Source organism: Paramormyrops kingsleyae, chromosome 17 (genome assembly GCF_048594095.1).
Source record: "Paramormyrops kingsleyae isolate MSU_618 chromosome 17, PKINGS_0.4, whole genome shotgun sequence".
NCBI classification, from domain to species: Eukaryota; Metazoa; Chordata; class Actinopteri; order Osteoglossiformes; family Mormyridae; genus Paramormyrops; species Paramormyrops kingsleyae.
The window spans coordinates 2,402,899-2,414,933 of NC_132813.1; the positions used below are offsets into that span (position 1 = coordinate 2,402,899).

The 12,035-nt window shown below is 56.7% G+C and overlaps 1 protein-coding gene across 1 annotated transcript in view; it reads right to left on the reverse strand.

Moving 5' to 3' along the window:
• The window catches only part of LOC111833804 (F-BAR and double SH3 domains protein 2), a 32,868-nt gene that overhangs the window by 8,504 nt on the left and 12,329 nt on the right, over positions 1–12,035 (reverse strand). The window contains exons 4-10 of the mRNA XM_023792412.2: positions 8,111–8,187; positions 7,858–8,002; positions 6,550–6,683; positions 5,846–5,900; positions 5,492–5,620; positions 3,205–3,327; positions 2,613–2,708 (exon numbers count right to left, since the gene is read on the reverse strand). Coding sequence (XP_023648180.1) covers positions 2,613–2,708; positions 3,205–3,327; positions 5,492–5,620; positions 5,846–5,900; positions 6,550–6,683; positions 7,858–8,002; positions 8,111–8,187 — 759 coding nt within the window. The remainder of the gene's footprint in view (positions 1–2,612; positions 2,709–3,204; positions 3,328–5,491; positions 5,621–5,845; positions 5,901–6,549; positions 6,684–7,857; positions 8,003–8,110; positions 8,188–12,035) is intronic.

Here is a 12,035-nt window from a genome sequence, read left to right on the forward strand (position 1 = left end):
ATTTACTGCATTTTATGACGGTAATTCCAGCTAGAAGGAAGCATTTTGGCAGGAACCATCCAACTCCGGGACAAGCTGAGTCTGGAGGGGAGTTTACAGCAAGTAGCAATTCGGAGCTGAAATAGGATGCTCTGAAGGACAGAAACCACCATTACCGGGAGAGAAAGGACACCAAACTGACAGAGGTTCGAAGGTCAGCATTTACGTCTGGATAATGACAAGTTCCGGAACCATTTTTATTGGCCCGAGAGTCAATGAAGTGTCCATTTCCCAACGAGCCACTTGTTCAGAGACAGGTGCTAGAGAATCTTCCGGAAGAGCGTGGAGGATGTAGTCCAGGCCCCGGAATGAAGCAGCTTCTCCAGCTGTACACGTGCATGGGGGGGGACTCTCAGATGTGGGGCCCGACACAATGCAGCCCTTTCATTGGTGGCCCGGCACTACGTCCAGCGCCTGCCCTCGGCCCTCGGCACCCCCCATCCCCCATTCCCCGACACAGGGCTGCTCCTGGGGCCTGCCTGGGAGCCCCACCCCGGATATCCCTGGGTGAATACCAAATCACTAATATTTTATTAAGAACAGACCAGAGCCTGTTCCATTTTCGGAGTGGGGGGCTCTGAAGCGGCATTGTGAATTCAGCACGTGGCTGGATGCAGAGCGAGCATTTTGCTTGGGGGTGAGCGCAGAGCCAGAGTGTTCAGGATCAGCCTCTCCACACGGAGCCTGATCCAAGCCCATACCCCCTCCCCACCGGCCCAGCCAGGCGGTGCAGCCTGGGCACCAATCTCCCACACATTTCCCAGCATGCACTGCCAGCTTCAGGAAGCATCCGGCGTATCAGAGTTCCAGGCAGCCTAGGTCTGTGAAAACTTCATTTATGTGTCCCCTACTGATCAGTGTGAAAAGGCCCCTGCCCCCAACCCAAGCTGGGGCAGAGCCTATTGCTGCATGACAGAGCAGCCAGCCGGCCAATCGGATCAGCTATCTCTGTGCCTCCTCTGGAAAGTCACCGGCCGACTCAGACGAGCCGAAACCCACCAGAATTGGCCGTTAGCATAGCAAAGCTTTGATTAAAAGACCTCCGTCTCTGTATCAGAGCCACAAGACAGACTCCAGTGAGGAGAAAATCTGAGAATCCTACACGTGGCCAGCAAGGCCGCCGGCAGAAACACCGCGGTAAAAACATTCCACGCTCTGAGTGAGGTGGAATCCACCCCCTGCGGCTTAAATGCTGCCAGGTCTCTTCAGCTGAGCAGTGCATTCTGGGTAATGAGCATTTCCACGGAAGGGCCAATGCCAATTTATGGAGGTGAAATGGCGTTTCAGCGTCTTGGTTCCTCACTCCCCTGGAATATCCCATAATCCTCTGCCTGCCTGTCTGTTCCTTCACAGGTGACCCACTGACAGTCCACATAGCAGCCACCCCTTATCTGCCCAGTACAGCCTCCTGCTGTGCCCCACCACCAATGCATGATGGGTAATGGGTGTCATCTGAGGAGCAATGTTCAGCCTGCTGGAGCAGAGAGAGTATGGGCTGGGTTTGACATGCCAGGGCTGTTGCTTGGTTACCGTACAGTATAGAAAGGCAGGATTTGTATTGAGCATGTACCCCACACCCACATGTAAGAGCCTGCACATGGACACCCCCAGCGAGCCCCGATCCCCCAACGCATGCGATGGAGATGGACAGATGGGAGGCGCATCAGGGTTGGGGGTGGGAGGGCAACGCGGGGTCGTTCAGCAAGGCTGGGCTCTACCTGGGCCAGGGTCATTCGCATGGCACTGACCGGCGACGGCTCGATGTCCACCAGCTGCTGGACCACGCTTAAACTCTGAGCAGACAGACAGACGGACAGAGACAGACAGAGCGCATACAGGGAGAGAGAGACGGTCCGGGGGAGAGAGCGGTCTGGGTTAGTGCTACAGAGGAGGGTGTCAGCCAGCAGGTCAGTGTGTGTGTGTGTGTGTGTGTTGGGGTGAACAAGTGCGTGAGGCGTTCCAAGGCGTGTGAGCGTGACGAGCTGCCATCAAGCGGTGCCGTTCCTTAGCGTGAGGGAAGCGTGCTCAGGCCAGATGGGCTAAACGTGTAAAGCAGGGCGCACACAACACGCACACAACACGCACACAACACGCCGGGGGGAGGGGGTCTATGGTTGCTACGGAAACAGAGTCATGACTACACGACATCTGTCAGTGCCTGGGAGCAATTTTTGTTCCCCCCCCCCAAAAAAGGGCCCCGTGAATATTTCATAAGACGCTGGACGCAAAATGCTGAAATTACGCACGCGGTCACTACTGCATCACACATTCGCTAACAACACACCCCCGTGACCACGGGGACACCTTATCACTGTGGGGGGGGGGGGCTAACAGATAACAATGAGTTTTAATTATGACAGTCTTAGACTGCATTGCAGCAGGCTCTTTCAGCATCAGTGAAGTGTTCTAGAATATTCCGCAGGTACTGTATAGGATATTCTATAGCAGAGTACAGTGTTGACTAACTGAGGGGTACATAAGTATGAGTGATTTAGCTAAGAGGTTGATTAGTTAGTTAGTTAAGTTAGTTTGGTTTAGAAAGGAGGGGGGGGTGTGGCGACCCAACTACCCACCGTGTCGCTGTCACTGGGCTGAAACTGGAAAGCTGGTGCCTTGTGGAAGATGGGGTTCTCCTGCATGAAGAGCTGCTGATTGAAATCCTGCATCACCTGAGCAGTTAAAATGGAAAGAAGAGGGGATTAGAGGCACTGGGACTAGGGGGGGGGAGAGTTGGCGGGGGGGTTGGAGGCACAGGGACATTGGGGAGGTTGTGGGGGGGTCTGCAGCACTGTTACAGGGAGAGAAAAGAGCTGGAAAGATGGAAGTTACATTCCAACAGACCCAGGAGTCTGGAAGGACGAGACCCACAAACAATAAGAGGCAGATTAACAAAAAAACAAGATCATGAAAAACAACATCAAAGCACTCACTAGCTGGGACATGGGGGAGACCTGTGACCTTCAGCTGAGAGACACCCGACCGGGGTGGGTGGGGGGAGGAGAGAGAGAGAGACCAGGAAAGAGGGAACAAGGGCCGACATGACGGACCCAGATACCAGCTGCATACGGCTCTTTCCCCAACTGTGTGCCGGGATGCCGAATTAGCAGACTGACAGGGGAGCGGCTCTGTCTCCTAGGAGACCGTGCCAGGGTAAAGTACTCTCACCCGGCTGGACTTCTCCAGGAGGAACTGGAAGGTGGTGTGCACGGCTTGGAAGGCCTCCAGCTCCATACGGCAGAAGGACATCAGGTATTCCTTCACATGGTCATAGAAGTTACCATCCAGGGTCTGAGAGGAGGGGGGAAACGGGAAAAACCATCAGGAGAAAAAGGGGGTGAATTGTGGCAGGTCCACATGGAAAAGTTTCATCGTAAAGTCATAAAATTACATATACATCTAATCCTGAGCTGTCAGCCAGAGGGAGGCTGAAGGGTTAAAGGGAGAATGAGGGAAACGGGTGGGGGGGGGGCCATGCTGCCGCGTCAGACAAACCTGCAGGAGAGAACGTTTATTTAGCCTCGCTGTTTTTCTGGCCTGGAAAGGAATGTTCAAACCGCGCTGGCTGGGTTCAGATTCCCAGACCCTGACGCACGGAGAGGAGCGAGCGTCCCTACAAAAGCCCTGAGAGAGCAGGCAGGGAGCCATCGGCGTGACGTCAGCGCCGAGCCCGGCCGCACTGCCCGGTGCAGGTTCGCGGGTCACCGGGGAGGCAGGTGAGCGCCACGGCACGACAGAGCAGAGCACAGCAGCTCAGCCGATGCGACCCATCCCGAAAGCACACATCCAGGACACGAGGCTGCTGAGTTTACAGAAGCAGCCGGAGAACCGCAGATGACCGGCTGCACAGGGGGAACCGCGACAGAACACCAAGCTCACAGAGTGCCAGGTGACTTACGGCCCTGTCTGACTCACTCCACGTTCCAAGAAGGCTGCCCCCCCCCCTCCGTCCTGGAGACGGATGCTTTATGAGTCAGCAACGAGGTATGAAAAACATTGCTTCCTCCCGAAAGCCCCCCCCCCCCGCTCCATGCTCCACTAAGTGATTTCTTACTTCCCGTCTCTGGGGGTCTGGCGACCCAGCACTTCCTGGGTTTGTTCCAGCTGGGAGCGGGATGGTTACGGCCGCGGGCACCTGCACTGCCACTGGGAGGCGACGCCGAGTCACGTGCACCCTGCGAGTGAGTGTGTGCACAGGGCCGTGTCTGTGATCACAGTTGATGTGAATCACTACCAATTTATATAAGCTGAGAACACATGAGCGACGTTTGGCGAACACTGTTGCCACACAGAGAGTGCGGATGAGTCCCTGATCGCAAACATCTTTGCATACAAGCGTCTGATTTAACCGGGCAGTCATCACCTTCAGAAGCATGGAGGTCTGTCCCAGTTCACGATGACAGAGGTCTGCACTGGTCTATAATACCATCCCTGCCATCATGTCTTTCAACACTGAGAAACCTCTGACCCATAACTGTGGGTAAACCCAGACTAATGCAGCTAAAACAGCATGACTGGAGGCTGGAGCAAAGTCTCGGTCGTGTCGAGTGCACAGGGACAGAGTATAAACCTGAGCGATGGATCACGCTTGAGTTACACTCCCAGCAGCCAGGTAGGACCAACACTGCACACAGCTTAAAATGAAACTCATCAGACAGCTTGCATGTGCGCACAAGAAGCTCTTCCCGAAAACAGGAAGCGCTGGGTCCTGCTCGGAACACACAGCCCATCATCAGATGCAGCGCTGGAATGTGCATCTCACAGGATTTTATAACCATCTGGCACAGGCGATTTTTGCGTATCATGCGACCGGCTAGCAGTTCACGAACTTGACAGGAGGGGGCGCCTTGAAGCATTTTAAAACCCTCCAGTGTTGATTTTCCCTGTGCAGGAAGAGAAGGGGGGGGGGGGGGGGGGGGGGAGGGCGGGAAAGTGATTCCAGACTCCCCCTGCCTGGGGACTTCTGCAGGTCCCGGCACAGCGTCGCAAGGCCATTACCGTGGCAACTTCCCAGCCAATCAGAACAGAGCAATGAGGCAGAGGGTCGGGACCACACGTTAGATCGGCTTTCTGTCCCGCGGCCCGGGAGCGAAAGGACCAAGAATGACAGACAATAGTTCACCACCAGCTTTTTTTGGCGTAATTTCGTTTTTTAGTTTCTGACGAGGCTGCCTGGGGGAGTTAGCGTTCCCTCAGCTCTGCCTGGTGGGGGCAGCACCCCCTGATCGGCATCCTCCTGGTACCCAGCCACAGGGGGCCTCGGGGACAGGCAGTGAGTGACGACCCACACGGGGAGAGGATCGTGGGTGGGAAGGCAGCTCTCCCTAAGCACACGTGTGTGTGTGTGTGTGTGTGTGTGTGTGTGTGTGTGTGTGTGTGTGTGTGTGTGTGTGTGTGTGTGTGTGTGTGTGTGTGTGTGTGCGCGCGCGTGTCTGCACCCCCCCCCCCCCCATACCTTCATGCAGCCCGTCAGATCCGTCTGGTAGTACCGCTCCTGGTGGCCGTTGGCCGCTGCCAGGGTGAGGAGGTACTCGTTCCGCGCATGTGTGGCTTTCGAGTTGCAGTCGTTCCTCTTGGCTTTTAACTGCGACAGACCAATAGGCCAAATCACTTGGGACAGGTCATGTGAATTGGGGGTCATGTGATTAAATGCCCCTCCCCCTCCCTCCCCCAGGCTTGAGGCTATACTTTGTCAGATACAGCATATGACAGGCATAATAATCACATTATCAGGCAGATTAAATTCAGGTCGATGTGGAGGTTAACGTGTATTAACAGAGTGCCTTTAAGGGGGAAGCTTGTGGCTTACCTTCACGCTGGCTTTCTGTAAACTTATTCTGGACTGGAAGAGACTCAGCTTGGACCTGAGAAGGTGAGTGTGGGGGGGGGGGAGCAGGATGACAATCAGAAATGCAATGCTGTGCTCCCTGCAGTTACCTGGGTGACTAATCACGTAAAAGCACTTCCTGCTAGTTAGAGAGGCAGCTAGTTACAGACAGTGTGTGCGCATTTCAGTGTGTGCGCATTTCAGTGTGTGCGCATTTCAGTGTGTGCGCATTTCAGTGTGTGCGCATTTCAGAGCCATACAGAAAAGCCCCACCCTCCCACCCCCCCTCCAGGCTGCACGGCCTCCCCTGTAAGGCTATTATAACTCATGCTTAACGGTGAATGGGACAGTAGCGCATGTTAAACATATCCTGTGTGTGTGAGAGAATCTCCCCCCCCCACAGAGACAACAGGTGTAAGGGGTGGGTGAGGCCTAATGAGTATCGTTTACTGGACACCAATGAGTCCTAAACAAGTAATGTTTAGGACCGCCTGTAGGGGGCAGTGCTTCTGCCAAAAACCCACCCACCCCACCCTGCTAAGATGGGCGGCGCTGTAATGACTCTGCACACTGACGTTGATGCAGAGCTGCCTGCATGCATCTGGAAAGTGCAGAGGGGTCAGGTTCCGCTCCCGGGCCGCGGTCAAGCAGGACGGGGCGACCCCCCCCGCCGGCGGGGTACATACTTGGCCTCGATGTCGGCCTTCTCTCTCACAGCCTGGGCCATCTGCTCCAGTTCAAAGTACTTCTTCTTGGATTTGGCCAATTCCTTTACGGTGTCCTGCAGCTCGGTCTGGACGCGGGTCAGGTGGTCCATACACTGGGGGGGGGGCAGCACGGATGGAGTTAAAAAACACAGAGAACAGCAAACTGCATGGGAGAAGAGCCTTGTGAATATAATTTCTGTAAACAACTGTTTTAAAAGTGCATCCATCAATTTTCTATTTCTATCCGTCCTATGCAGGGTCAGGGAGGGGGGGATAACCCAGGATGCCGCTCCAGTGCATCACCAGGCACATTTTACAATGCAAAGTATTTGACATATTTCATATTTATTCAGTAATTAAACGGGAACAGAGTAAATCACCATTTGAGTGCCAAATGTCATCTTGCCTGAAGTACTTTCCAGAATGTTCTTTGTATTCAGAAAAGACTGTGGACAATGGTCCTGTCACCCCTCACTGTCCACCCCCAGCGTGCGGCAGACCGGCCTGGCGCCCCCAGAGCGCTGTGCAGCATGGCAGACCCCTCACTGTCCACCCCCAGCGTGCGGCAGACCGGCCTGGTGCCCCCAGAGTGGCAGACCGGCCTGGCGCCCCCAGAGCGCTGTGCAGCATGGCAGACCCCTCACTGTCCACCCCCAGCGTGCGGCAGACCGGCCTGGCGCCCCCAGAGCGCTGTGCAGCATGGCAGACCCCTCACTGTCCACCCCCAGCGTGCGGCAGACCGGCCTGGCGCCCCCAGAGCGCTGTGCAGCATGGCAGACCCCTCACTGTCCACCCCCAGCGTGCGGCAGACCGGCCTGGCGCCCCCAGAGCGCTGTGCAGCATGGCAGACCCCTCACTGTCCACCCCCAGCGTGCGGCAGACCGGCCTGGCGCCCCCAGAGCGCTGTGCAGCATGGCAGACCCCTCACTGTCCACCCCCAGCGTGCGGCAGACCGGCCTGGCGCCCCCAGAGCGCTGTGCAGCATGGCAGACCCCTCACTGTCCACCCCCAGCGTGCGGCAGACCGGCCTGGCGCCCCCAGAGCGCTGTGCAGCATGGCAGACCCCTCACTGTCCACCCCCAGCGTGCGGCAGACCGGCCTGGCGCCCCCAGAGCGCTGTGCAGCATGGCAGACCCCTCACTGTCCACCCCCAGCGTGCGGCAGACCGGCCTGGCGCCCCCAGAGCGCTGTGCAGCATGGCAGACCCCTCACTGTCCACCCCCAGCGTGCGGCAGACCGGCCTGGCGCCCCCAGAGCGCTGTGCAGCATGGCAGACCCCTCACGCACCTTCTTTAGCTGCTGCTCTTTGTACAACTTGACGGCCTTAGCTGGGTCCGAGATCTCACTCTTGTAGCCGTCGCAGATGTTGATGCGCGACTGGGTCACCTGCACCGTGCCCTCCAGGTAGGCCTGCCATACTGCGTACACGTTCCTGTGGGGGGGGGGGGGGGGGGGACAGAAGAAAAGGCCGTTAGGGCTGGGAGGAAACTCGGGGGAAGCTGCTCTATGTCCAGAGGCTAAAGGGTAAGAACCGGAGTACCTGTAGTCGGCACGCTCATCCGCCTTGACGCTGGGCCAGTCCCTCTTTAAGTACTGGCCAGCCAGCTTCTGCAGGGCCTGTGGGGGGGGCAAGAGACCGGAGCATAAATCTGAGGGGCCCTCAAAAGGCCGACCGCCACTGGAAGAGGCCATAAATCCGCGTGTGTGTTTCCCACGCTGCCCAGGGCCAGCGGCTGTTAGGGGGGCCGTCAGTATGCAGGCGCATGCGGACGAAAGCGCAAACGAATGAATGCAGGAGCAAACGAACGCACGTGCAAAGATGGGGAGCAACTGGAGCACCCTCCGCATCTTGTATTTGCTCTTGCTGCAGGCAGGGAGAGTATAGCGTGTGTGGGGTGCTACGGAAGCTGCCGGAAGCCGTGTCTCATGCATCGTGGGCGATGCTGGCCCCCTGCATGCCTGTCCCCCCAGGACAAACTCAACGGTGGCCCCAGCCCCAGTGGACAGCAGGCTGGGGACATTAATGACCCCCAGTATGTTTTGCTTAATAGCACACTGCAAATGGCCAGACCCCAGGCCATTTAGGCAACCACAGTACAGATGAACACAGGGCTGGAGGTGCACAGGATGCTGTAGTAATCAGGGCACTGGACACAGGAGACTGTACCCGCTTACAAACCTCGCAGTTCAGTTTTTTTTGGAATTGTGGCTCTGTGAGCTCATCTGGAACCTATGGTGTAACAGAAAAGGAATGGAACCACACCTATGGTGGTCACATGGCACAGCTGCAGCCAGCCAATGAAGGCGAAGGATACACGGCTGACCAATGGGCATCGAGCACTGGAGCTGACTGCACTATAGCTGAGTGACCCACAGCTGACACTACAAGCAGAGAGGGGAAGTGGACTGAATGAAAGAGAAAACCTGTTTGACTGTGAAAACAGGAGCGGTGTCTGCAAAGACTGGCATAAAGCCTCCTCTTTTGGGAGGAGCTGCCATTAAGGGGGCGGGGGGGTCTTCTAAGAGAGACCATTCAGCTGTATGAATGGCACGTTGATCAGCTGAGGTTATGGTCCAATGTTTACCTTGCATACAAAGAGCCTTAAAATACCCCCAGACGGGCACAGGAAGGGGCATCTCCAAATCGACCTCCGGAGGCACAAGCAAACCATGTGATGCCGCCTCCCCCAGGACAGACGGAAGCTGCCCCCCCCACCTCACCCCAGTGAGGAATGGGACTCACCAGGTTGCTGTGTAGATCTTACTGTACCTCAACCCCTTCGCCTCCCCACCACCTCTGCTCTGCTGGTTTAACCTTTGACCAGCGGGGCTCAGAGGACTGGGGGGGGACACAGCCAAGCTGCAGCCCCTCAGTCTGCCTCAGCGGAACACGGTGCCCCCGAGGGGGCTGATGGCTGATGCCAACCTGAAGCCAAAGCTAAGCCACAGCAGCAGGTGGTATGGGAGTCAGGGCGTTTTAGGTTGGGGGGGGGGGGGGTACCCTTAAAAACTAACTGAAAATTAACATGAACTAGTCTGGTGAAAGCGATGGAATGGTGATTTCAATGACCTCACTGAGATAGTTTGTATCAGAAATCCTACAGGAACCGGAAGACGTCACCACAGCTTCTCTATAGTCCAGCACAGCAGAACACAGCAATCAGACAGATGAGCAAGGGTAGCGCCCCCTCCAAACATGGCATAATCTGCACACAGCCCACAGGGCGGCGACACTGAGCAACTAAGCAGGCACACAAGCTATTAATAATGGTGTTGTGATATCCGTGCTGTCTAACATGAAGTGAGGTCATCTCACACCATGCACAGGAAGTGTGGTTGTCTTACACCTTGCACGAGAAATGTGGTCAATTCACACTTTAAAGCACTGCAGATGTGCAGAGCTCCTGAAGGTACCAGAGGCTATAAATGAAAGTGAGATCGTGTTTATGTTAAAGGAGGAATATGACACCCATCCGACGGGCAGCGAACTCGAAGTCCCACCGTAGAGCAGCAGATCCTCAGCCCACATTCAGGAATAGTTTGCTGCCCCGTCCCAACACAGCAGCGCAGGACGGAGCAAACGGGAAGCGGTGTATTCACCGCCGTGGGGCGTTTCCTGTTTGTGCCAGGCCAGGCAGACGGGCACCGAGACGCAGGATATCCTGGGCAGACGGACCACACCCTGGGTAGCCGGGCACGGCTGGCAAAGGGAGGTGTACTTCTGCGAGGAGGCTGTGGACACGCTGAGCGAGCGAGCAAACATCAGAACGAGGAGGCGTGGCCTCAGGGGACAGCGATGCCTGGCGGCTCAGGGGACAGCGATGCCTGGCGGCTCAGGGGACAGCGATGCCTGGCGGCTCAGGGGACAGCGATGCCTGGCACGGCGGCTCAGGGGACACAGTCGTACATGTGCTGGACTCTCCTCACTGCAGAGCCGGTGCATCCGCATCTCCAAGCGTTCGCGGCAAAAATGGAAACTTTGTGGTGAGGCATGAGCGCTCTGTCCCGTCAGAGGGCCGTCTGACCACCAACAGTCACCAACAAGGCAGAAACATACGGCTGGTCAGGAATGGAGAGAGAAACGCAGCGACTGTTTCGAATTAGTTGGCATGTTCTGAGCGCTGTCTGCCTGCCAGGCTGCCGGGCCTCAGCTCACTCCGCTCACTAGACCACCATCGCGACGATGCAAGGAGAACGAGCCAAGACGCCGTGTTTACCAGCAGAGATGCAGGATCGGCAGGAGAACAATGAGCGGGAACGGCCCCAGCTGCCTCGGAGCGCCGCCCTGGAGGCCGGCACAGGCACTTGGGGCCATGACCGCTGAGGCCTTTCGTGGGGCCTGGCCCAGCCAGTAAGGCTGCGTCAGCTTTGAGGCGCTGGGGGGAGGTTTTGCCGGGAAAGGGGACGTGAGTTCAGCGCCGCTTACGAATTACGCAACGTTCCCACCCATCGCCCCGGGGCTCTGAAATGGCGTGCAGTATGCATGTGGGGCCTAGTGTGCGAGCAGGAATTCATAGCCCTGTTTATCGGGTGGCGGGGGGGGGCAATAGGAAAGTGAGGAAAAAGAAGAGAGAATGGCAAGAGAGTGAGGGAAAACAAATGACAGCGAGCCCCCCCCCCCCCCCCTTACAACCCCCCTTCAGAATCACCCATGCCACAGGACTGCCATTCAGCCAGGGGGTCCCAATGAAGATTCCACATCCTGGCTTGACCCCCACGCCCAATCCACTAGACAGACAATGAGTGTGGTTGGGGGGGGGGGGCAGAGTATGGCAGGACTGCCAACGAGGCATACAGTCAGATGTATGACAGTAGGTCCTAAGTTTGACCCCTAACTGAAAGCTAGCTTCCTGTTTATGTTCTGGCACGTCGTCCCACCCAGGGGGACAGGGACTGGGGCTGGCACACAGGGTGTGGACAGTGTGGTTTTATTAGGGGGGGGGGGGCAGGCTCAGTGCTCGCCATATGCTCTGTGTTTGGAAACTAGAGGGTATCTTGTCTAATTCAGTATTTCTTAAACTGGTCCACAGGGATCCCCAAATAGTTCCATGTTTTTGCTCCCTCCCAGCTCCCAGTAGGGCAGTTAGAGGTCAGACTTAGGACCTACTCTCATACGTGTGACAAGCAAACTGGGAGGGAGCAAAAATGTGGACTGAACTGGAAGGGAGCTGGAAGAGAGCAAGGTGGCCCATCTTTGGGTCCCGAGGACTGCTTTGTGGAACGCTGCTTTAATTTCACTGCACAACAAAGGGCTGAGCCCTGACTGGGGTCTGTCCTCAGGAAAGCCGCTGGCCAGCTGTGTCCGCGCACGCGGTAGGGGAACTGGCTGGGCTGGGCAGCGGGGACACCGGGAAAAGGGACGAGCGTGCCGATCCCCGAACACTGCTGCCAGAGAAAACGTCCTGAAGAACACGCGTGGTTTCAGTCAGGACACGTGTCGTTCCCAGTGGTATGTGTGCTTTCTG